This window comes from Xiphophorus maculatus, chromosome 23 (assembly GCF_002775205.1).
Source record: "Xiphophorus maculatus strain JP 163 A chromosome 23, X_maculatus-5.0-male, whole genome shotgun sequence".
Taxonomy (NCBI): Eukaryota; Metazoa; Chordata; class Actinopteri; order Cyprinodontiformes; family Poeciliidae; genus Xiphophorus; species Xiphophorus maculatus.
This window is the reverse complement of record NC_036465.1, coordinates 29,814,041-29,840,933: the sequence shown is the minus strand read 5'-3', so window position 1 is coordinate 29,840,933 and position 26,893 is coordinate 29,814,041. Positions and strand designations below refer to the sequence as shown.

The following is a 26,893-nucleotide window of genomic DNA, read 5'->3' as shown; positions in this document are numbered from 1 at the left end:
CTATTGCAGGTGGTTCTACGTAGTTGTAGTCTCTGAGACCCTTGTTTCTTTGGAGAGATGGGAAAACCCTGAAGATATAGACATATATGAGGTCAGTGAATATGTCCTTATGTTTTTTTAAATCTAAAATAATAATGCTCAAACCTTAAAACAAAAATTATATGTGAATATTACCAAACAAACTTACTCAAGTTTGTGGCTCAGACTCTGTCACTAAAACAAAGAGGTCATACAGGACTTAGACTTGTACACTAAAGATTCAATAACTTTTATCTTAGAGATTTTGGATGCTGGAGTGATTTTCACTAATAATTTTGATATTTTGTACATTTGTTATGATGTGTCACCTTAGCAAGAAGATGGTTTACAACAGGGAGCAGCTGTTTAACATTGCCAAAGCTAAAATTATGCCATAACTGAAGCCAAAAATCCCAGGGGAGTTGAAAACAAGGCATTGTTGATGCATGCAGAAGCAAAGAGAAGAGAGAGAAAGAGGAAGTTCCAACCATCTCTTCCCGACTCTAACCTCAATCCTAATGAGCAGTGTGAGATCGCAAGTGAACAAGTTGAATGAACTTCAAGTCCTGACAAGGGCTCAGCAAGAGTATAAGATATGCAGGATCATATCCCTGACTCCAACATCTCTCTGCAAGGCTTCTTAAACATACGAGCAGACAAAGATGAAAAGAACAGGCAGTGGAATAACAGTCCTTGTGAACCACAGATGGTGTCATCCAGTGACTGTGAAGTGTCTTCTCTGCGGTCCAGACATTGAACTCTTGTCAGTAAGTTTCCGTCCGTATTAGTAGGGTTAGATCAAACCCTATTTCCATCATGGAAGAAGTAGTAGAGGTGTTTGAGGAATAAAAATACATTTGTGTTCTGGATTGGAGAAACAATGGTGAAGCAATCTATAAGAAGGGACAGAGCAGGATGTACTTCTTGAGAAAGCTAAGATTCTTTAGGGTGTGTAGCAAGATACTGCACATCTTCTATAAGTTTGTTGTTGAGAGCGTCATCTCTTCTGCCATCATCTTGGAGCAGCAGGAACATAACCAGCAACTTAAAAGGTTCAACAACCTGATGAAGAAATCAAGAAAATTAGTCAAAGTCAGACGTTTCTTCAGGTTCCCTGAAGACATAGACATACTATATGTTAAAGGATATCCTTCCTTTAACATATGTCCACAGCCACCACCATTTACAATAACTATTTGAAAAATCTGAAATTAATTACAGAGTTACAACATTTAATTTTCCTTTGGGATCAGTAAAGTATTTTAGAATTTGAATAAGACCAAGCTTTCTGACACCAGGCAGCACATTTCTCTCCAGAATTCCTTGTTTGTCTTGAAATTTCATGTACCCTGCACAGATTCTGCTGTAGACTTTCTTGAGTCTATTTGACCCATAAAAGGCATCAAATTTGGACCAAAGAAAACAGCTGCCTTGCTTTCTATGGTCCAAGACTGATACTAGAACAAAATTTACTGCTAGTGAATTTTACATGAAACAGTCCGCATCCAAGTAAGTTGCTTACATTTTTTTTAATTAGTTTTAGCTTACTGAAAGGTCTCTCCCCAATAGCAACAGTCATAGGCAACGTGCAAAATATAAATGAAGGAATCCACACTTCTCAAAAAATGCTATATAGTCGTATTTCATTCAAGCTAGAGTATATAACTTTAATAAAAAATATGTTTTCTCTATATTTGTTAAAGCTGTCACCATGTCATGACAGTTTATTAGACAGATAATCTGTGAAAAAAATCTATCTCCTCCAACTTCTCCCTGAACTACTATTGCTAGGTTTCAGACATGTGACCCGGATGACGTGCAAAATTCAGATGGAGGTCCGCAAGTGGATTTCTCTGGATCAAATCAAAGCAAAATGGATCACAGCAGTAGGCAAATGCCCTAAATAGGCTGGAAATGACGAGGTATCTCAAAAAAATACTCGGATATTTAGGATATGATCAGTATTGTCTCAGTAAAAAAAGACTTGTTATATAATCTTGAGGACTTCCCCAGTGTGGAGGTGATCCACGTAACTAACTATCTGTTGCTGCAGAGTTCATAATATATGACGAGCCACATGACAGTTTTCAAAAGCCTGAAGGCCAGCTCGTACAGCCGTTGTTCTGCTTCTGTTAGCCTAGCACCTTGATTTAGAATGTCCGAGCTGACCTCCGGTTTCTTGTTCATATCAAACCTAAAGCTAGTCAGGTCCTGCTTGATGTCATTTTTCATTGCAATGAAGTTGTTGTGCATTTCTTTAATATTGCTGCATAGATTCTGGATAACCTTAGCAGTCGTTAGCTTGCTCTCCTCACTAGGGTCCGTGGCCTGCATCATGCTAGCTTTGTTCAGTCCTTGCCTGGCAATGACGCATAATATATAATTTTGAAGAAGAACTGAATCTATTTATCGCGTTTAGTGCAGTTTTCCTGGTCACTGATCATTATTAAGATTAAGGATTTAACCCACCATCTTGGATACGCTCCTGGAAGTCCTGACACATTTGTGTTTTTGTGTGTGCTCCGGTGGCCAAGTGATGACATTTCATTGCCAATTTCACTTGGCAATGACAATAAGTCTAAGTGTAAGGATGAACGTACTGGGAACCAGTCATCCATCCTTTCACTAGTGGACACTGAGAGAACCACCAGTGTCCACTAGAGAAGATACTGAGGGCAGTATCTTTGTCCTTCATCAAAAATGAAGGGCTAAGATGTAATGAGGTTTAGTCAAGTTTGATAGATGTGGGGAGGATCTCAGAGTCTTTACTGGGCCAACCTCTTTAGCTGGTTTTGGTGGTTGGGGTGCCTGTATAAATATTAGTGCTAAACAGTTAGAAACTACTGTATATGCCCCAATAAAACCATTGTCTCTGATTTAAAAGTTGGAGTGCTCTTGACCTGAGATTGTGGCTTAATATCTTTCCCTCTCTTGTCATGAGAGAATGGTTTAGATTTACTCATATAAACATTTTTGTGAGTAAAAGCAAATTCTTCTGCCATCACAGCTGCCTCTTGTGAAGTGGTAACCTTTTGCTCATTCAGTTACAATCTCAACTGTACAATCTAGAAGGCAATTTTTTTTACTATTCCAACAATACCAACTCCCATAGTGAATAGCTCTGATCTGTTAGCTCTTTATCAATACGAACTGACACAATCAAAATATCCAGTCCATTTAGAAAATACTGACTACACTGATCAATTATGTAAAAAAAAAAATTCTATAGGCTACTAATAATTTTGTACATTGCCCCTTTTCCACTGGCTCTACTTCAGCAACCCGGCTCGGCTCTATTTCGGAGTGTTTTTAACTTTTCAATACGTTTAATTATGATTCATCTGATCAAGTTATATTGAGAACAAATAAAGCTGTATTCCTTCTATTCTGACTGGTTCTAGTTTTTGTCCACTACCAGGACAAAAACCACACTGCTCTTCCTGAATCTGAGGTTCGACTATCCAATGGAGTTAAGGCTTAAGAGTGTGACCCCCCTATAATTGGAGAGCACCCTCCGGTCCCCCTTTTTCAACCGGGGGACCACCACCCCAGTCTGCCAATCCAGGGAAACTGCCCCCGATGTCCATGCAATATTGCAAAGTCGGGTCAGCCAACACAACCCTACAACATCCAGAGCCGTAAGGGACTCCGGGCTAATCTCATCCCACCCCTGGGGCACTGCCACTGAGGAGCTATATATATATGCAGTATATATATCTATAAACACATTACAAATATACTTAAAGCAGGGTCTAGCTGCAGTCAACTACAACACACAACCATGTAAAACTCATTAACCTACTTAACCGCTAAGTCAGGATGTCATACAGCTGTTAATAGCAAAGTGTATGACGATCTACATTATGATTCTATGTTCCTGATTAAATAATATATGATAATGACAGTGTATACTTGTCTGATAAATATAGCTGTCACTTCGTGCTAAGCATATGATAATCTGACAGCGTATGATGATCTTACACAACACCGGCCCAGCTGGCCCTACTCCGAAGCAGGAACCTAAAAAGCAGGGCAAACCTCGAAAAAAAACGGGGCACATTAACATGTGCCCCTTTTCCACCGTTTTTTTATAACCAAGAGCAATAATAATGTTACCTTATAACATTCCTAGTATTTCTATTGCAACTTGTTCCAACCATCTGATTTCAAAGCCTAGCTGTGATCTTTTATTGGTTTACATTTGAGATAGAACCTGTGATTTGAAGGCTTCATGAGCAAAGAAAAAATAAATGGTTAAGCTAATATTGACTATGCATTAACCAGCTTTACTAGCTGTGAGTCATTATGTTTGTATTGAGAAATCTAAGCTTGTCACAAGTATTGTTTTGGCTAATTATATTTGGTAATCATGTCTTCACAAATTCAGAATGTTTTGTCCCACTGCAGATCCTGGAGGCTGATGCTGACAACTCAGGGCAGACACACAGTCAAGATTTTCTACAGCCCTTCATTGTTGCCAAGATGGCTGTTCTGCCAGAGATCTTCATGCTTGCCGATGAAAAGAAATACAATGGCTATTATAACAGGCCTCTTCCTATCCTTCAACAGTTCCGTTGCTTTGTTCTGGCAGATCTAAAAGATCTAGAATCTGTAAGTATCCCTTGTGTGTTTTAAAAGACATGAGACTTTTAAAACATGCCTCTTTTCAAAACATAATAAAGTTCGTAATATTGTATCAATACAAAACTCAACATGATGCAATTGCTTTCACTACTGTATTGTGTTCTTCCTGTATGGACTTTGTTTACAAAAGTAGATGTAAACATAGCTTTTATGCTTTATGATTCTCTGAATTAGAGGACGTTTGTTGCCAGTCCATTTTCTGACACATTCATGGTGAATGTCAGTGAAGTCACAAGCCAAGCTCAGGAGGACCCAGAGATGTTGTGGGTGGTTGGTCCAGTGCTGGCTGTCATTATCATTATTATCACAGTGATTGCTATTTTACTCTTTAAAAGGTGAGTGTACTTTTGAGATTTTAACAAATCACTTGTAAATAAATCACTGAGCCAAGATATCAGTTTCCTCCTATTGCATCTACTCCTACAGACACTTTATAACCACATTTGATGGTGAATTGTTTCAGTCGCCAAACTTCTTGAGGCAATATTAGAATTTTTCCTGCAATGAAAAGTTGTTTGGACCATGTCTTATTTGGTTTATATGGCGAATAACCGCATGATCTATTGTTGGTTGTGCCCCCGATTTTTAGTCTGTAAATACGCAACATACATCTAACTTCATGCAGAATATGGAACTAAGTGCAAAAGAACCTTCTGCAGAACAATTTTAAAAATTGACACCAAATAAAACAGAGAAATTCCAGCTATCACTTACTTCTTTTCCAAGCAGCTTTGTATTCTCAGGTACACTATGTTTTTATATGAGCAATGGTGTATGAATTTATTAGAATAACCCACAACTGTTTAATTCATCACCTTCCTAATTCTGGTCCTCATGCTTGCCCCTTCTCCTAAATAACCTATGCCTTGCCCTACTGGTAAAGGTATAGTTGTCATGTTGGGTTCTAGTCATTTTACCCACATACAGAACACAATCAGGAGAACAGATAATCAGATAGTTTTTTAAATAATGAAAAGTGAGATTGTGTGGTTCTTGTCCTATGGAAGGAAGCCGGGGTCATCTGTAGTCTGGAGAACAGTGTGAGAGAGATGGTGACTTTGATGTTTGTTGGAAAGTGGAGCTTCAGAGAAAGAATGGATTGATCTTACTTGAAAAGATGGGCATCACGAGGGGGAAAATCCAGAAAGCCAGGAACTCAGGCTTCACAGGGGTTAAGTCCAAGGCATCACAAGGAAACACCTGAGGAACAGGCAACAGGAATATATTACTAGATGTAATCTCAGAAAAATACAGAGCGCAAGCTCAGAGGGGCGCAGAGTACCATAACTGCCAAACACTCAGGCATCAAAGTGCTGACAGCCTGCTCCTCATATACTCCTGGATGATTAGGTGATAGATCACAGGTGAGGAAGACACCAGTCAGCTGGCACACCCTCCAAGGTGGTGCAGTCTCCAGGCACCATCTAGTGAATGAACAGGGAAGCAGCAGGCAACAGAAAACCCCCAAACAAAGAGCCAAAAACTCTGGTTCCCAACAATAGTAACCCTACTGGGGGACTCAATTCAAGAATAACCAAATATCTCCTTGATTTTAGTCTTTCATTCAGTCCGAAATTAGGTATTCTAATTAGGTTAAATTCACACATTGAAATACTTTTGTGTTAAACTACACTAACATGACGCGCATTTGGTTCCTAACACTGTTCTTTGTTACAGTTATCACAAAAATGTAGAGATGTTTTGAGCTGGGACAAAGACATTTAATCCTTAATGCTGTTGCCTCTTGTGGTTTGCACAAACTGATGCTTTTCTGAAATCTATTTTCCTTTCCCCACAACGTTTTAAAAAATTGACAGAACTTGGCTGTTGGAAACTATGGTTAACAGTTTCTGGTTACTTTTTAATATTGTCTATTAACAATATTTTTTTTTTCTGTTTCAATGTCTGTTGTCTGTGGATGCAGTAAACAGGAAAGGTTAGTGTCTTTTTTTAAAAATCTCAGTGTCATACTTCCTCGTGTCTCTTTTTGGTCTCAATATTTCATTAATCTCCTTGTAACATCATTTATAGTACCTTAAGCCAGCAGTGTTGTATAGTAACGAAGTAAAAATACTTCACTACTTTACTTAAGTATATTTTGGAGTACTTCATACTTTCCTCGAGTCTGAAAATTTTTGATGACTTTCACTTTTACTTCACTATATTTCCGAACTTAATTGCATACTTTTACTCCGATACATTTTCAATGTGTGGTTTAGTTACTCGTTACAAAAAAGCGAGAGAGAGAAACAAAGTGTTTTGACCCCACCTACTGATTAGCAAGTAGGCTACCGAACAAAGTCCGTAGCCTACTTGCCTGGGCTTGTTCATCACCACCAATAGGATACACCTGTTTCGCTTCTCCCATTAAACACAAAGCAAGTCTCACAATCAGCAGCAGCCACATGGAGGAGGAGACGGAGACCACAACGACTGCAACTACGTCGGACACGGCTCCAGGGGAAACACCAGCTGGTGATGAGAGCCCATGGCCTTATTTAAACACAATATACTCTTTCGTGGGTGTTAAAAATTCGTCGTACCGCATGCAGTGTATGTTATTCCTGCCCGAAGATGTGGAAATTCTATCTTACAAAAACTCCCCGTCCAACTTGAAGAAACACATCGAGGTAACGTCTTATGAAATGGTTATAATCTTCCTGTTTCAGTAACTATAGCTTGGTCACTAGACACTACTGTATTGTGAAACGTTGACCATAAATGAACTTTGTTTGGCATTGTTTCAGTTCCACACGTGGTGTATTTAGCTTAGGCCTAATGTTGACTGTAGCAGGCTACCTAGACTCCTCTGTTCAAGGGAGGTCAGAAGCCATAGCGATAGCAATTTAGACTAAATTTAACGAATATAGGAAAGGCATGCAAGTTTAAAAGCAGGTTTACAAAAAAGGTCTCCCTCTTCAGATGCCAATAAGCTGCATTTCCCTCCCAATTCTTTTTTTCTTTTGCATAATGACCAGTTGTGTGCACCACCTACTGACTGTAGCATTGACTGATTCACTGATTTGTGAAGTAGAGTAATCGTAACAGCTCTTTTTCTTCATGTTGGCTGCATTTTCTGTACTATTTATTTTTCTCATTTTCAGCACTGACCTTACTTGAAGGGAAAACTTAAGGCTTACAAAAACTTTGTATTTTCTGTCCTGGAGGGTATACTAAGAAGCTGGTTCAGTTGTAAAGCAGGTTAAGTTAACCTTGTGCTATAGGTAAAGCACCTAATTTTCTTAACTAAATGATGCCTGCAGGTATATCTATTAGCAGGTTTAATTTTGCCTGCACTTGGTTGTGTACATTATTTTAAGTGTATTTGACAAGTTTACCAAAATATAAAAAATGTCATTCAAACTGCATTTGCTTTGTTTTACTTTTTACTTGTACTTTTCATTACATTACTTGAGTACATCCATTTTTACAGTAATTTCCGTACTTAAGTACAAGAAGTTTCAGATACTTTAAGACTTTAACTCAACTAACATTTCAGTCAGTGACTTGGACTTTTACCAAAGTCGTATTTTGGAGAGGTACCTATACTTTTACTTGACTCTGAGATTTCAGTACTTTATACAACACTGTAAGCCAGTATGTCTTGGCCACTTAATCTAATTTCCTGGAATGTCCAGGAATTAGGCCATGTAATTAAGAGGAAGAAAATTTTGACTTTTTTGAATAAGCAAGAAGCTGACATTGTACTTCTCCAGGAGACTAGGTTGTGGATCATCTGAAACTAAAAAGAGACTGGGTGGGCAATGTTTATTTTTCTTCTCACTCGCTGAATAAAAAAGGGTCAGCCATCCTTATTAATAAGAAACTCCCTTTTACCCTCGTATGTGAGGAAAGAGATTCGCAAGGTAGATTCATTCTGTTTAAAGGTTCAATCTATAACCATACTCAATGTCTATGCCCCTAATAATGATTCACCTAACTTAATTTCGCAAGTAATTTTATTGTTTAATCAGTATTGTGATGGTCTTGACTTCCTGGCTGGCGATTTCAATCGCATAATGGATGCTGGTTTGGACAAATCCTTCTTGGCACATGTGTCCAACCCCAGAGCCTCCTCTGCTCTTAAAGAATTATGTTCAGATATTCGGTTGGTCGATGTGTGGTGTCAGCTATACCCCAAAGTAAAAGACTACTCTTTTTATTCACATCCTCATAACTCATATTCTAGACTTGATTATTATTTTATCCCAAAAACCTATCGACATACTGTTCTGTCTTGCTCCATGGGTTCAGTCACCCTTTCAGATCATGCCCCTATTTATTTACAATTTGAATCTACGTTTAATACTGTTAGGACTCCCGTTTGGAGACTTAATACCTCGTTCTTGAATAGCAACCCTTTTTGTACCTTTGTTAGGTATAATCTTTTACAATACTGGTCTGATAATGAATCTTCTCCAGTTTCTTCTGCCATGATTTGGGATGCAGCCAAGGCCACTTTACGAGGGCAGCTCATTATATAGCTCTTTTCAGAAAAGAGTTTTGGAGGAAAACAGAAAAAAAACTAAAGAATGAGGTGTCTAGGTTGGAGCATATGCATAAACGGTTTCCTACTTTAAGGAATTTCAAGGCATTAGTTGCTTAGATTGCACATCCTATAGACCAGGGGTCTCAAACTCCAGGCTGCAGTCCTGCAGTTTTTAGATGTGCCACAGGTACAAAACACTGGAATGAAATGACTTAATGACCTCCTCCCTGTGTAGATCAGTTTTCCAGAGCCTTAATGACCTAATTATTCTGTTCAGGTGTGGTGCAGCAAAGGCACATCTAAAAGTTGCAGGACTGCGGCCCTTGAGGACTGGAGTTTGAGACCCCTGCTATGGACCTATCAGTCTCCTCATTGTTGACTACAAAATTGTTGCGAAGGTGCTGGCACGGAGACTAGAAAAATTTCTTCCGAACATAATAAACCCCTACCAGACAGGTTTTGTGAAATCTAGATATGGAACAGACAAAGTGCGTCATGCACTAAACGTCATTCATTATCTTAATCATCATAAAGACCCTGCTCTGATAATTTCTCTCGATGCAGAAAAGGCCTTCTATTGGGTAGAATGGACCTTTTTATTCTTAGTTCTACATAAATTTGGGATGGGCCCTAATTTTATTAACATGATTAAAGCCTTCTATTCCAATCCAGTAGCCATGGTAAATACTAATGGTTTGCTGTCAGATGGTTTTTCTGTTCAGGGGGGTAATAGACAGGGATGCCCCAATCACCTTTGCTGGTCACGTTGTTCATTGAACCTTTAGCTGAGACTATTAGACATATCTGGAATTAGGATAGGTGAAGATCATCATGTGATCTCTCTTTTTGTGGATGATGTTCTTTTATACCTGAAAAAACCAGTACAGTCTTGGTTGTACTTAGTTCCATAGATAAATTTGGTGCTCTTTCAGGTTATAAGATTAATTTAGGCAAGTCTGTTGCTTCTCCTTTCAATATCCCTCAAGATATGGTGCTACAGCCTATTTTTGACACATCTAAAAAAGGTTTCAAGTACTTGGGCATCTTTATGTCCCCTGATTTGAAAGAACTATTCTCATCAAACTGCTCCCCCCTAGTTCAGAACATTAAGAACGATCTCTCGAAATGGTCCACTTTACCTATATCACTTCTCGGTAGGGTTAATACAATAAAAATGAATATACTCCCTCCCTTAAATTACTTGTTTCAAAACCTTCCTTGCTACTTGTCTTTTACATTCTTTAAATCTTTTAACTCTCATATTTCCCATTTTATTTGGAACAATAAGCATCAACGAATTAGGTTATCCACCCTTACTAAACCCAAGTAGTTGGGAGGTTTGTCTTCTATCCAACATGCAACTCTATTACTGGTCTGCCCAGCTTAAAATTATGTCAGACTGGTTTTCTAGTAGAAACAACTGTTTATGGCTTGGACTTGAATCTTTATCATGTTGTCCTAGAAAATTAAAGTCTCTCCCTTTTATCAATAACTTAGATTAGTTGGATTTGTTGAAGGAAAACATGGTAGTTTATAGTATTTTCTTAAGTGGGAAGACATAAGGAAATACTTAAATATCCCTCCCTTTATCTCAATTTGATCTCTTCTGACTTTAAACCCGGATTTACCAACTTCTATTAGATGTATTGACATATTGAAGTGGTCCTGTTCTGGTCTGACTGATTTCTCTGGTCTGTTAATTTCTGGTTCCATTAAATCATTTAATCAAATCAGGGACAATAGCAAAATTCCTCAAAAAGATTGTTATAAATACCTTCAAATTCGGCATTTTATGGAGTCATTGTTCAGGTCCAATGTATTCCGTAGGGAACTGACGGATTTAGAAAATACCCTGGTTTCAACCAAATCTCCCAAAGGTTTGATTTCCAAGTTTTATGCATATTTACTCAGTTCTTGTAAAAAAGAGGTAATTTTAATGCTAGCTTTGGACAAAACGTTTGGCTCCTTCTTCCTCTTTTAATTTTGCCCGGGATCGACGAGTGACGTTCTCCGGACCGCGTGCTGCTAAAACGAAACAACAACAAAGCGTGTTGACGTCACAGATCACAGAGTTTAATCTCATACAAAGCAATCGACAACAAAGCTGCAGAGGAACAGAGATATGCATTTTCTCATAAAAATAAAAAACACACAAGGGGGAAGACAGACAAACACAAAACAAATACAAAAAGGCAAAAAAATAGCGGCCGCGCTCTCTCTCTCCTGGCATGCTCCGTGTACGTAATTTTATACCAAATAGGTGTTTCCCTATTTAATTTATGCAGCCAAGGCGTTCCTCGTGCTGACCTATTAGAAACTCCCCTCATTTATGGCAAAGGTGTCTGGTTTTTATCTAAGTAAAAGGGCGGACCCCTTCGTGGTCATCTCCGTCTGGTACGGGCAGATCCCTGACGCCAAACGTCCTAAGATGAGATTTCACAGACACCTCCGAAGTCCCCTCTCCCATTGGAATGTAAATTTTATTGCTTTGTGTGTGGGGGAGGCAAAAGAAGCCCTGTTTTGTCTGCTTACCGCATCTCAGACGAAACCTGTTCCAAATAAGAGTATTGTATATAACTGTTACACATGTCGTCGATTAACTGTATTAAGCACCAGAAAAATAATCATTTTTCTTAACATTCTGAACCATCAAGTTTTGACTCTGTCAAGTGGTTGTGGGAGCGTGATCTGGAGGTGAAATTTAGTCCTTTAGATTGGCTCAAGATTTTCAATGGAACCTTTCCTCAATTCACTTCTATGTCTATACATGAACAAAATTTCAAACTTTTCTATAGATCTTACAATACCCCTGTGCATCTCCAGAGAATGTTCCCCAAGCATTCCAATCTTTGCTGTAAATGTTTGAGGCATAGAGGTACTTTTTTCCATTCATCCCCTATGTTTTATCTTCTAAATGTTACCCCTAACCATTTGGATGTGCATTCTAAATCTTTGTTTACAATTCTTTGATTTCTTGCTAAGAAGTGTATTTTGCTACGATGGATTTCGCCATATGTCCCTACAGTAAATATGTGGATTACACAGATATCTGTCATCATACCTTTGGAAAAACTGACTCATGAACTTAACCACAAATCAGACACATTTTTGAAACTTTGGGGTCCTCTTGGGTCTTTTCTACTTATTTATTTTACTGCTCTATTTATTCTGCTTGTTTTTATTTATTTATTTATTTTTTCTTTTCTCCTAATGGTTGTGAAGTGACGTGGTCTGGAGGAAGAAACTAACGCCTCATTTCTTAATCATGTGGGGTATTTTGTTATAGTGGTTTTGTTTTTTGTTTCTTTTCTGTGTGTATGTGTGTGGCAGCATGGGTTTCTCTTTGTTTCTCTGTATTGTAACTGATCTAAAATTAATAATAATAATAAAAAGTTTATTGGAATTTGTTAAAACATACTTTCAGGAGAAATTGAGAACATTTTGACTGAAATCTGACACATTGTAATACTACGTAAGCTACTTCTATTTACTTACTCATGCCAGCAGTGAAATCAAAATCAAAATGAATTTATTCATTCCAAAGGGACATAAAACAAACTCAGAGATCCATGCCTTGCTTTGGCCGTCCCCTTGCTCGAAATCCTAATAACACCCACCTCTCTAAAGGGCTTCAGGGAGCGCAACTGCCATCTGCTGTAGGAAGCACAACTAGTTCAACATAACTTTGTAGGTTCTGTTTGAAATTTTCAGTATTAGGATTGACTTATTACTTGTCACCATGGTACAATATTGCTGGAACATTAACAGGCTCTGGAGTGGGTTCTCATTTTCATACAAGTCATGTATATCTGTTCTCCAGGAAACACACATCTTCAGCCAAGGATGAACACATATTAGAGAGAAAAGATTCCCTCATGACCTGCATCACTGAGCCTGTGGAGATAAGACTAAAATGCCAGACATTAGGTATGGACATATATACATACATTTTCTCAAATTATCTTGAATCTTATAATTTTGCGCAAAGTTTGTGGCATGATACATAAAAGTGGAAATATCCCAGAAAAAGAAAAACATTTTATTTACACTGTTTTTATAGATTAAATGCTGCAGTTTTTCCTCAAGAGACTGACATTTAACATCTCAATGTTATAGCTTTCTAACATTTAGAAATTTTGCAGATGAAACTGAATAGTAATATACGTTGTCTAAAAAGACACATGACCTCATTGAGTGCTGTCTTTTATTAAATCAGATGAAACATTTCTGGCTTTATTTGGTTAGGATTAGAATTATTTCTATTTGCCCAATGCAAAAATGATCACAGATGATACAGTGGTGCATTAATCCTAAAATCATTCTGCCTTTAAACAACTTGGGAAAGCCCATGTCATGGCATGACATTGTAAGTTTCTAATAGTTTAATTCAAAACACAAATACCTACTGACATATTGGCAACTCCTCAAACAATTCATTGTGTGACATAATTATAAAATAAATTAAATGGGGCCTGCGACAGACTGGCGACCTGTCCAGGATATGCCCTGCCTCTCGCCTGGAACGTTAGCTGGAGATAGGCACCAGTACCTCCCGACCCCACTACAGACAAGGGTGTAAGAAAATGGATGGATGGATGGATTAAATGGGGCCCGATATCTTGAAGAGAAATGTGGACCTCCACAGTTGTGTTCATTCTTCAGAACAATCTCTAGATAAGTTTAAGTGCCACATTTGTTGGTTCAAATAATTATATGAAAGTATAAAATGCACAAATCAGTATCAAAAGTACTTTCATAATCCCCAAGAGGAAATTGCTTATTTGTTGAAGGTACTCCATATAAAGTGTTGAATGTTAGCAAATACAAATATCAAAAGTAATATAACATTTATAGAAAATAAACATACACTATGTATGTTTTTTAATATTGTGTTACATTCATTGTGTGAAAAGTAATTCATAGTAAGTAATTTATACTCAAAATATAAAATACGTCAAATAAACACAAGTATGCACTTGGAAATATGAGAATTTGTAAATTCTCATATTTACAAATTCATTCATAGAACTTAGTAGCTTAAACTTAGATTCTCAGCATTGAGCATTGCAAAGGCTTTACAATCCCCAAATGATCCTTTCTGGGTTTGCATGTGAACATTGGAAACTGAAGATTTAGAGGTAAACACATGACAATCTGTAACAAATACAGTAATGCAAACCAAGCCTCAGTCTCTCTTTGCTGTATCGTTCCATTTTACCCTGCCATCTTTTGGCACCTGGTTCCTGTGTTTTCGTTATCCTCTTTATCCCTGTGTTTTCCATTGCCTTTGCAAGTTTGTTTTATTTTTGGGACACTTTATTAAAACATTTTTCATCATATTCATCCAGACTCTGGCTTGCACTTTGGTCACACACAGTCGTGTATATGTATCCTGTCATATTTAATAATTGTGGGATAATTATATTCCACACTGCCACATAATTTATTGACTTGATTGAACAATGGTTTTACAAGCAAAGTACATCTTACCTTACCATTTCATTGTCGTTGTTTGACGTTATTAAATGCAAGGTTTTTTGTGTGAAAAAGTTGCCAGATTTTACATAGCTGTGTCTGTTTCCAGAGCTATCCTCTTTTTGAACGTAGCCTTCTGTTGTTGTACAGGTATTCCCACCCCTGCTCTTAACCACCTTCTCTTTGGAGAGAATTAATACCTGAACCAGCTGTATACCCCCCTGGCGCTAGTCTGCAGGGTATAACCCATTGCAGAATTCATAGCTGGATTATTGGAGAAGATTCGCCTGGATTCTAACAGCCTACGTCTGAATGTCTCACCCTGCTTCATTCCATGGAATGTTAAAAAAATCAGCAGCTTGAGTTGAATAGTTCCCCAAAAACACGTTCATTGAACGGCTGCTCTTCTCATTTCATAACTGGCCCTTAGAACAGATCCAAGTTTAGTGACTTTGACAATTCCCAGTGGTGTTGTTTTTATTTTACAATGTGTGGGCTAAAAGCAACCTATAAAAACCTCTTACTTTCTAGAATCATGCACCATAGCTATTTTACAACTATCAAAGAACATTACAGTGACACATTAATTGAATGTCCACAAGTTCTTAATAATTTTGTATGCTTCTTAGTAAAATGTTTTGCAGGATTCACTAACAGCTTAATTCAGCAGCAACAATCAGGTGCTAACATTAAATCAAAGGAATATATGGTAAAATTAATTTTAATTTAACACACCTTTTCCTAAGGTGTGTTAGGAAAAGATGGAGGCTTTGGGAGATGGAAGATTGTTTGCATACCTTGAGTCGATCTATTGGATAAGGGTTAGCGTTAGGGTAAATGTTAGGGTTATGTTCCTCTACATTCATTTCCTGTGATGAGGTGGCACCGTGAACACCGGTGTAATTCGTGCACCCTTGTGCAGAATGTGCATAAAACAGTCCCATTTCTTTCTCCGACCTCAACCTCTGCACGCATTAGCTGCTGTGTTCATTAGCTTCCTCCTTCTCTCATGTTCTCCTACCTTCTTCTTTCCATCATTCCATTGTCCTGTGTTTTTTCCCACGCTGTTGAATTCACTTGTCCCTCATTAACCTAACTACTTTCATAGATATGAGATTCAATACAGTCTTTAAACTAATAGAATAATTGATCAAACATGAATACACTTATGTAAATACACAAGTCACCTCCAGAAAAGCTTCGGCTTTCTGCGTTTTCCATTATGTCTTACATTAATAACAACAGTAGTTGCTCCCCGCATGCATATAATCACTTGGATGAAAAAAATGACAAAAACAATAATACAAGTGTTGGAGTTCATTAATTTTTGTCTCTGTGCACCACCAAGGGCTGTTAACCAGTTTCAGGACCCGACCAAAACCCCACAGTGTAAATTACCTTGAGAAATAATGAGATTTGGTTATATAAAAACAGACTTTAATGCTGAAAAATGATCAAATGTTACAAGCCATACATGTCAAACAAATGGAATGGATACAGAGTTACAATCACCATCCAGCACTGGGCCACATTAGCACACTTTATGGATAGAACCAAGTGAGGCAAAGATTGTAGCGTGAGTTTAGCTTTCTTTTATTCTTTGAAATCTGTACCCTCCCTAAAGGGTAGTCTAATCAGTTTCAGTCTGTTTATGTATGACTAGCAGCAGTCATGACATGATTATGTAAGCTGCAACATGTGCGTGTTAGCAGATAAAAAAGGCTAAAAGAGATAGAGGAAAAGACAGAAGCCATAATACAAGTTTCTCACTTATGTTGATATACATAAGACCAACCTCGTAAATATTTTAGAAATATTAAAGGACCTTAAGTTCATGGTTTTTAACCAGGGCCTACATACGCTTTAGCAGCTGAATCAGCTGCTTAAGATTGTATGCAGCTTTAGCAGCTCTTCAGTCATGGTACAAAAAGTACCATGACTGCACACTTGCCCATAGATAAAAAAAAATAATAATAATAAAGTAGGGAAACTGGCCCTAGCAACCCAAATGCCAGACTGGCACACTGGAAAATGTCCCAGTGTGATATTTCCACAAATTCAATAGTAAGATGATAAAGTTATCACTCTGTTTAATGTTTTAAACCTTTTGGCTAAAGTTACTGTTCAAGAAAACGTTTTTGGTAGTTAACATATTAATTTCTACATTCACTCTCACTGTGAGACTATTAATCTCTGTCTTTTCAGGGATGAGGGACCTTCCTCCCATACCTGTTTGTGACTTGGCAGACCATATAGAGAGACAGAAGGCTAATGACAGTCTACTCTTTTCACAGGAATTCCAGGTACATTTCCATTACCTAAATGATGTTTTATACACACACATTGAGTATTTCTTTCCATCTTCACAAGGACTTTGTGAAGATAGAAATTAAGGACTTCCATTAATTTTTTGTTCATTTCTATAGCCTATTCCTGACCATTATCCCTAACCTCAAAACAGTACATTGCCATCAACAGAGTCAAATGTATTACTTCTCATCCAACTCTATGGCTGCACTTCTTTGGAACAGACCATTTGTTCAGTCTGTTGTTGATTTCGTTTAATTTGACAATGATAGCGCTTCAGTCAGAAAGCATGCAGGACATCAGAGGACTTTAAACTGCTTACTGTAGGAGGCACTACAGTACAGGCTGAATTGGCAGAGCAGGGGCTTCAACATAAGAGCATGAATATAAAAATTTAACTACTTGAGGAATTGTTAATCAATACACTGTAAAAAAAAATCCATAACATTTATGGTAAAATATTGTAAAATACCAACACTGTAACATCTAAAGTATTATATTACTGTACACTGTAAAAAAATTGCAAATATTGGTTTTCTGTGTGTTTATTTAGTTCCTGTGTCATCTTGATTGATGATGACCCGTTGATTGATCCCAGCTGTGTCCTGTTTCCCCTGATTTCCTTCCCTGTGTATTTATACCCACCAGTGTCTGTATTTCCCTGTTGGGTCCTTCTAGAATGCCTATTGTCTAATGTCTGTCTCATGTCAGTCATCAAATGCTTATACCAGTTGCTACCAATGTTAGAGCTTTGCTTTTGCTCATCTGTGCTGCCTGGATTTTTGTGAATTGCTTCTTCATTAAATACCTTTATTTCATCATAACATGGGTCCAGCTGCGTTCCAACCTCATCTCTTCAAACACAATTCATGGTAAATATACAATTAAAAAAACATTACACTACCAACAGTTACAGACTGTAACATCCAAAGCATTATGTTACCTTACGTACACTGTAAAAAAAATCTGTAAAATTTATGGTAAAAAGTTTTAAAATACTAACAATTACAGACTGTAAAATCTAAGGTACCATATTACCGTAGAAAATAAATTGAAATACTATAACTCAAAAAACACAAATTTCACATAATTTTTAGTTATGAAATCTAGAAAACACTGAAATTTATTGTGAAAATTTTAGGAATGGTAAAATTCATAGAAAAATTCATAGAAAATAATGGTATTTTATGGTAATACCATAAAATTTTATGGTAATTTTATGGTATTACCATAAAATTAATGATACTAATAGGCCAAAATTAAAAATTTTGCTGATAAATATATTTAACCATACTGGAAATGTGTTTTTTTCCCCATTTCTATTTATGAATTTTTACATGTAGCTGAATGCATCAGGCTAAACAGGTACAAGTTTTATTTACCAAAAATACAAAACAGCCCAATTCAAGTATTCAGTTTGATACAATATCTTACAACTAATCCCTATCCCAAACAGAAATAAGACAAGACAGAAACCCCCCCAAAAAACAACAAAAAAAACCCCAAAACAAAATGTACTTACTTATATTGCCTGCACCAGTCATTTTTACAAAGAATAGAATGCTGGTGTGATATTTTGGTTTCTTTTTATCTTTTAAAAATAAACCTAATTTATAATGCCCTGTATATATCAAATTGAAATTGAAACAGCACCATCTTTTATTAAATGAAAAGATTTAATAAAATCTTTATTAAATGCATCTTTTATTAAATGAAGCATTTGGGATTATATGTAATTTTGTGCAAACCATAGATTTGTCATGTAGGATAACTGCATGTTAGGCCATCCCAGCAGTCCCAGAAAAGATGACTGATGGTTTTCTCATAGTTGTGACAAAATGAACCCAGTGGGTCTGCATTTGAGTGATATTTAAATATTTCACTATTAACAGGATAATGTCTATGTAGAATCTTTAGAGACACTTCTCAAATCTTATTAATTAGCAAGTATGTCTTCAGCAATAACCAAACATCTTTCCAGCAAATATAATTGAAGATATTGTCCCAAAAGGTAGGAGCTGGTTTGCTTATATAATCTCTTATTATTAGATCTCTTAATATATTTGTTATTAGTTTTTCTACTTAAAAATGGGTTAGTTACCAATAAATAATTGTTCTGTTAAGTAATCACTATGGTGTTGAACAGAGGATGACATTCACATTTCCAAATGTAGTATTTGTGTGGGGTAAAGTTATGTTTATGTATTAAATTTCAGCATAACAACAACTGTTTATGGAAACTGGAAAGTTTAACTGGGGTTTTTTCAATACTATAATTACATCCTAAAAGAAAAGATAAACCACCTAATGCCTTAAATACTTACAGTATGTAGATATAAAGTTCCATACAGAGTTTGGATTTAGAAGATACCTTTTGATCCACTTAGTTTTAAAGAAAGAATTCAGAGTTTGAAAATCTAATACAGTAAATCCACCGGAGCACAACTTATTAATCATTACATTTTTCTTAATAAGACAAATCTTTTTTTTCCAAATGAAATCAAATTATATTTTATTTACTTTTGAACTGATCTCACTGGAAACCTCAAGTGCAGAACTAGCATATATAAAATTGGAAAGACCTTCAGGTTTAGACAGTAAGACATGACCAGAGATTAATAAATCTCTCTGTAACCACATATAAAATTTATTCTGGACTAAAGCAACAAGGGGGTCAAAATTTTCATTTGGCCTTTGGTTTGCTTCTTTCATGATGGAAACGCCAAGATATTTAACTTTATGTTTGACAGGAAATCCTGAGATTTCTGTTTCGTGGCAGGTTTTTATGGGAAGCAATTCGCATTTGGAAAGATTTAATAACATTTATTTGAGCGCAATCTTTTAAAAATAGTCACATCATCTGCCAGTTGATTCAAACACATTTGTCTCTCAGCAATTTGAATATCCTTTAAACTGCCTTTCTTTATGAAATGTGCTAAAATTTGCACAGGTAAAAAACAAAAATGGTGGGGTTTTTTTGGACAACGTTTTTGAATTCCAAATTCAATATTAAATCTACAAGTGGTCCCATAGGGTAGTTTAACTGAACTGTTACCTAATGCATATGAAATGCAAACTGATTTCTTTAACTGCTCAGTGAAGCCAAAAAGTTTGAGTATTTTGAAGAAAAAAATATGTTCCAGTGAATAAAAAGCTTTATATAAGTCAAGAAACAGTATAAAATTATTTTTATATTATTAATTCAGAGTTATCGAATAGATCTAAAACAAGGCTTATCTTATCAGTTGTATATTATATAGCCATAAAACCATTTTGAGATTCTTCAATAACATTAAGTATGGTTTTAAATTTGAGCCAAAACAGAGCATAGCTTTTATAATCATTATTGTTTTTTGTTTTTGATAATTGCCTTCCTCTGCAGCAGTCCTAAAATATTCAAACATTTTATTTCTTATTATTTCCCCTGGAGATTCATTTTGTGAGATAATTATTAAGTTTTCAATAGGCTGGATATCTCTGAATTGGTTTGTTTGGTGATAAATTTAAAGTTAATAAATTGCTCTGTGGTCTGTTAAGGGTGCTGGCATAATTTCCATTTTCAGTTGAGTAAGGGATTCTGAAATTTACCAAAAATCTATTCTAGACCATAATGGACCAGCTCTGTTTGTCCATTTAAAGTCTCTTCTACCTGGATTATTCACTCTCCAGATATCAACATTTATGAAATCAGATTTAAAAAAAGAGTTTCCTGTAATTTTTTCTGACCATCTATAAATTTTATTATTATCAATAGTACAATTAAAATCTCTCAGTAACAGAAAACTTTCAGCACAATGTTTATTTGAGTTTGATTGAGTAAGAATAAATTTCCCATTAAATTTGTGCTTGAATGGCCACTCAGCCACGGCTATTTCTGTGGGACATCCATAAGTCCTCACCCCACTGCAATTTCCAGAAGTTGTAATATTCATTAGTAGAATGTGATTAATAAAGAATCAAGTAAAGGTCTGCATCAAGCTTTTGTATATAGAAAAACTGCCTTTTGTTTATTAATGCCTCTTAAGCCTCAAGCATTAACTGGATTAAACTTTAAAGTAGAAATGTTTAATGGGAGCAACAGGAAAAAGTCTGAACAGTGACTTTACTCCTCTTAAGTTAGATGAATCACAGATTTATTCTCCCTTTAAAAATGAGCGAGCAGTGAAAGATCTAATTCATACTCTGAAATGTTTTGGATTTGGTCCACATTTTGTTGACTGGGTACAAACACTTTACTCCTCTCCACAGGCAGCAGTTAAAGTAAATGGCTATAGATCTGATAGCTTTCCACTAGAACGGGGGTTCAGACAGGGGTGCTCGCTCTGAGCCCTTCTGTTTGCCATTAGTATTGAACCGTTGGCCCAAATCATTAGAGGTGATGCTAATATTAAAGGCATAGAAAAAACAAGGAAGTACACAAAATTTAATTATATGTCGATGATGTGTTATTGTATTTGACAGAAGCTAAATCAACAATCCCCTACCTAAAAAAGCTCATCTCACAATATGAATTTTACTCAGGCTCCAAGATAATTGTTGATAAAAAACGGAAGCTATGCACAATTTCAGATATGTTACGACCCGCTACCCTCACCCTGGCTCGTTCTTAACTCCTTTATACAGATTACGGGGAAGAGGGGCCGCAACATTAAGTGCGTAATGTTTTCCAACCAAAAGAAACCGAGAAAAAGAAACAAAAGGGCACCTGACGGAACACACAGTGTGGTGGGGCTTACCTTAAACGTCCAATCCGTAGGTTACGTTCCTCAATCCAGAACTCATCCATGGAGAAGGCCAGCCCTCGCGATTCCTCATACGTCAGGCGTTTTGTTTAATAGTTTTTTTATGTTTTCTTTGTCTTTAAATATGTAGATATATATATATAGTTTTCTTTTCTCTTTTCCTTAAAACATCCGCACCTCTGGTGATTTCAATGGTGGTTGGTCTTGGCAGGCGTGTAACTTCCCCGGTGCTTAAAGTCCTAGCGTCCAGCCGGTTTTCAAAACAAAAAAAATAAATAAACAAATCCAAACAAACGAAGATAAACTTCCTCCCGGCCAAAACTTCCGACGCTCCCCTCTGGGTGGATCCGTCCCGAGGTGAAGGTACTCTTTTCCCAGAGCCTTCCCGCACCGTTTTAATCAATTTTTTTCTTTTTCAAACTCCGCTGCTACCGCAGCTTTTCACACGCCACCATCACTCATCATTTTTCAGGTGCGCCACCAGCCCAACTAAAACACCTGGGCTGGCTAAGCCCCGCCCCCCACCGGTGAACCGTCAAAGGTGCCAACAATAAAACAAAAATAAACAATCAGGAGGCGGAAGCAAAGTACGAGCATGTAACAGATATCACAAAATTACAGAGTGGATTCAAGTGGCCCAAGAATGATATCAGATATCTGGGTATTCATATACCTTCATCTCTATGTGACCTTTATGAGGCAAACTATAGTAAACTTCTACGAGCCATTAAAAATGATTTGGAACGATGGGCTACACTCCCTATTTCTCTGATAGGCCGTGTTGAAAATATCCATATGAATGTTTCACCAAGACTACTCTATTTATTCCAGATGCTACTTGTGGAGATTCCCAAATCTACCTTTGATACCTTAGATAAAATGATATCTGATATAAAATGATATATTTGGAAAAAAAGTGCCCTAGAATCAGACAATTATCTAAACCTATGCAGGTCCTTAAACTCCCAAACTTAAAATATTATTTCTGGGCTGCACAACTTAAACCATTATTAGTATGGCTACAGAATAGTACAGATACTCGACGGCTGGAAATAGAGGAAAGTATGTGCGCATTGCCACTGCAAACATTACCCTTTTTAGATGCTTCTGCAAAACAAATGACAATCTGGACAAAAACACCCTGAAAATCTGGAACAAAATACAATTGGGTTTTAAGTTATTAAAACAGATCTCACTTTTATCAGGCATAGGATTTATGAAGACTTTTTTACCAAACAAGTTAGATTCGGGGTTCAGAAACTGGTCTAAGTATGGATTATCTCATATCTATCAGTTAATTGAAGAGGGACATTTAAAAAACCTTTGAGCAGATGAAAAGTGAATTTGGTCTCCCTAAGACAGACTTCTATAGATATTTACAACTCAGAACCTTTATGACGACACATAGCAGTTGGACTAAACTTCATGAACCTACAATTATAGAAAGTTTTCTAATGGACATGCAAAGGGGAAAGGGAAACAATAAAGTTATTAGTAAAGTATATGATCTGTTTCTGTCTATGAATATGCATGATTCCTCAAACATAAAGCAGAAATGGGAGACCGAATTGCAGGAGTCAAAAGAAAGGGACACATGGGATGAAATATGTACTGAAGCACAATTAGCCACAAATTCTAATACATGAAGGGAATTCAAATGGAAAGTAATAATCCGGTTTTTCAGAATGCCAGCAATAACTAGCAAAATTGGCCCAACACAACCCAGCTCATGCTGGAGAAACTGTGGGACACAGAACGCAAACCATACTCATGTTTTGGTCTTGTCCTAAACTAAGTGTATTTTCAGAGGAGATATATGAAGCTCTCTAGATAATTTTCAGAAGAGATCTTCCAAAAAAAAACCTTGTAGCAGCATTGGGAGAAATACCCGAAAGAATAGACAGGAAGGGTGATAGATATTTTCTAAATATATTGTTCACAGCAGTATTGAAATGCATAACTATCAGATAGCTGAAAGCAGGGCCTCCCATACAGATCCAAAAAGTCTGTGACATTTATTTGATGGAAGAAATCACATATTCCTTAAGACTTCAAAAAACAGTTTTTAATGTAAGGTGGAGCCTAGTCATGCCTTTATTAATTCAATGACACTCTTAGAGGATTGCCCCTTTTGCACTCATTGTGTACTCTTGGGTCAGTATAAAATACCATTGTGCTTAAGATTGTGTGGACTGTCAGAGGGACTTAATTGTGTATGTTTTTATTTTGATTTTATCTCTCTTTTGTTATCACTCTGTCAACAATTGCGCTCCCTCCAGTGAAATACGCCATCTTTTCTTGCAAATCAACAGAAAGAAATTAAACTGATCTCTTGAGATCATCCATAGATTTTTCAAGGGAAGATCCTTGCTGGCTAATAGCCAGATTTAGTTCCTTCGCGATGTTGTTTGCCATTTCTTGCTCTGTTTTATCTTTTTTAATGTAGGCGTAAGAGGGGAGGGGAGGGTGGTTATCACTTTCTTGTCATCGATTAGTTGGCATTTCTACAAAACTCTAGGAGACATTAACAATGCTGTTTTTCCAAAGCGTCTGGGAGAAAGTTCTGGTAAGCATCTACATCCTCCCTGGCATCTGGATCCCCCCCCCACACTTCACCACACAGTAGCTCAGTGTTTTGGAGAAAGATGGGGGGCTGGTGATGTCAGCACCCAAAATTATAACTTCCAATATCTCAAGGAAAACTGCACAAATGACGGTTTTAATGGCACAAACCTGCACTAATGGAGCACTAAAGAAGTAGCCCACTGTTTTGTTTTAGAGGAAGATAGAATTCATTTTAAAATCCTTTTGTTTGTTTTTAAGATTTTAAAAAATTTCTTGCCTCCCTTTATTTAACAGAGCTTCTCTACCTCTACATTCCCTCTCGGTCACTCAGGTTTTTTCACTGGCTGCTCCTGGTCATTCCTACCTGTAAGCAGAAGCTTAGAGGACAAAGGGCCTTCTCTATTTCTGGGTTGCAGCTTTGGAATGCTCTACCGTTTCACAGGCCCCCCACTGTCCATTTTCAAAACCCGTCTGAAAACATGTTTTTACTCATTGGCCTTCAACCCAATTGAGACCTGATTTTACTACATTTTTAATTGGTATTGATGTTGTCTGTCTTGCTGCATCTTTTAAAGCTTTCTATATCTTATTTATCTATTACTGATGTTCAACACTTTGTTTCAGCTGCGGCTGGTGTTAAAGTGCTTTATAAATAAGGTTGATGATGATGGTGATGTCAACATCCGAAATTATAAGTTATAATATCTCAAAATCGAAAGCTGCACTAAGGGTTTTTACGGCACAAACCTGCACAAACTAATGAAGTAGTCCACTTTGGCTTGTTCTGGAGCAAGGTGGGAGATGGTGACCTCTGGATGACCTATAAAATAATTTTTAACATCTCATAAACAAAAGCCGCACAAATGAAAATTTTAATGGCACAACCATCACAAACGGAACATTAACCACTCTGTCTATGTGCTGGAATTTTTTGCGTGGGTGGGGTGTCAGGTTCACTCAGCTCAGGTAAGCACCTTTCACATTTTTCTCTGATATCACCTAACTTTAACTGATAAAGAAATGTTTCCCTGTAACTTCTGTGAGCCATGCTGTTAGATGCATTACATGCAGGAAGGAGACATTTTTTGCTATGCTAATTTTTCCCAGACGCAACACTTTCATTAACATTTGTGAAAACAAAAGCAGAGCCTATGTATTTGAAAAATGAGCAGTTATTTAATATAGATATGATATAGATGCTTCCAATATTTTTTCAGGTCTACTTTAGACTTTAGAGTTATTGTTAATGGCAGAAGCATCTTTTTCAAGTTTGGTTCACTCATTGATTTGAATTACTTTGAGTGTGAAATGTTCATGCATTTAGTTAAAACTGTGAAGAACACCTTAGCTTTAGTACATTAGTAAATACAGTAAAATACTAGCAGCATACGGTTGCCAAGATTTTATTGTTACCATTGTGTTCAGTGAGTTACCATGCTAACTCACTGAACAAAGAATTATCTCCACTTACTTTACGGATTTGCAGAAGTGTCTCCATGACTGAGAATCGGAAAATAATTCACATCAGCTTGAGAGTTTTAATTTTTCATTAATCAATTTTATGAAGTGATTTAGATATTATACAGCAGTGTGATTTAAAACTGGACTAGTCATTATACACTGCACTGTGTAGTTCAGAAGGATTACAAAAAACCCAAACTTTTCACATTATTTAATAGGTCAAGAAATGAAAGATTGTGTTTTTTCTCTTATATAGACCAGATTTCTTTAACACAGGTCCCCAGGAGGGTCCAGCATATTTCAGGGTACATTCACACCACCCCTGTTTAGTCCTTTTTAATCAGATTCTAATTTGTTTGTCTAGAGAAAGTCCAATTCATTTAGTAAGTGTGAATGCAAATTTTAAGTCTAATGGCTTTGAGATACCTAGAAACCTAGGTCTCGGTCCGGTTGAAGTCATACGGTTGGAAGGCAGTGTGAGTACAAGTGGATTGGAGACCGCTCCAGAAGCAGGAAGCTAATTACAGTGACATGCATTCTGATCAATATATTACCCTCTGAGGGACAATGACAACCGACAAGAGATGTTGTCAGTTGCCACAGCAACGGGTCTGCCTGCTGACACATAGAGCAAGGAAAAACAGTAAATGGTTTTACACCTGTTTATCAGCTTATTTTTCCTTTGCCGTGGCGCTCTGCAACTGCTGTAACTTTTTTACTTTTAATAAATGACAAAAACTGAACTAATTGCCTTGTTTGTTTAAACATGCATTCATAGCAGTCATCAAATAGAATGCCATATTTCATAAAAATATGATTCATGGTTTGTTACATTTTGACAAACTAATTTTAACAGCAGCAATTATGTAATGCTAAATTGTTGACCAGTATAAAAGAGCAATTTGTCCTCTCTTGCACCTTGATAGAAACCAAACTGTTTATAGATTTATATCAAGGGAGAATACTTATTTTACATATCAAAACATCGGCTTTTTTATTTTTATTTAAGCCATATTTTACAGAAACCGTGTAAATATATAATTAAGTCTCTACGGTCATTTTGTGGCAGATTCCTTTTCATCCCTCATTGGAGCAGTATGGTTTGGTGGACATGACTTGCTGCTTGGTAATGGCCCATGCAGGAGCATCTCTAGCGTTAGCGACTAACAGGCGATGTCCAAACTAGTAATGT

At 36.8% G+C, this 26,893-nt stretch overlaps 1 protein-coding gene across 1 annotated transcript in view; it reads left to right on the top strand.

Annotated features, from left to right (window-relative positions):
• LOC102227210 (receptor-type tyrosine-protein phosphatase F-like) overlaps positions 1–26,893 on the top strand; it is a 157,482-nt gene that overhangs the window by 101,109 nt on the left and 29,480 nt on the right. Inside the window, exons 14-18 of the mRNA XM_023329083.1 lie at positions 10–91; positions 4,426–4,629; positions 4,837–4,997; positions 12,972–13,078; positions 16,832–16,929. Of these exons, the coding sequence (XP_023184851.1) occupies positions 10–91; positions 4,426–4,629; positions 4,837–4,997; positions 12,972–13,078; positions 16,832–16,929 (652 nt within the window). The remainder of the gene's footprint in view (positions 1–9; positions 92–4,425; positions 4,630–4,836; positions 4,998–12,971; positions 13,079–16,831; positions 16,930–26,893) is intronic.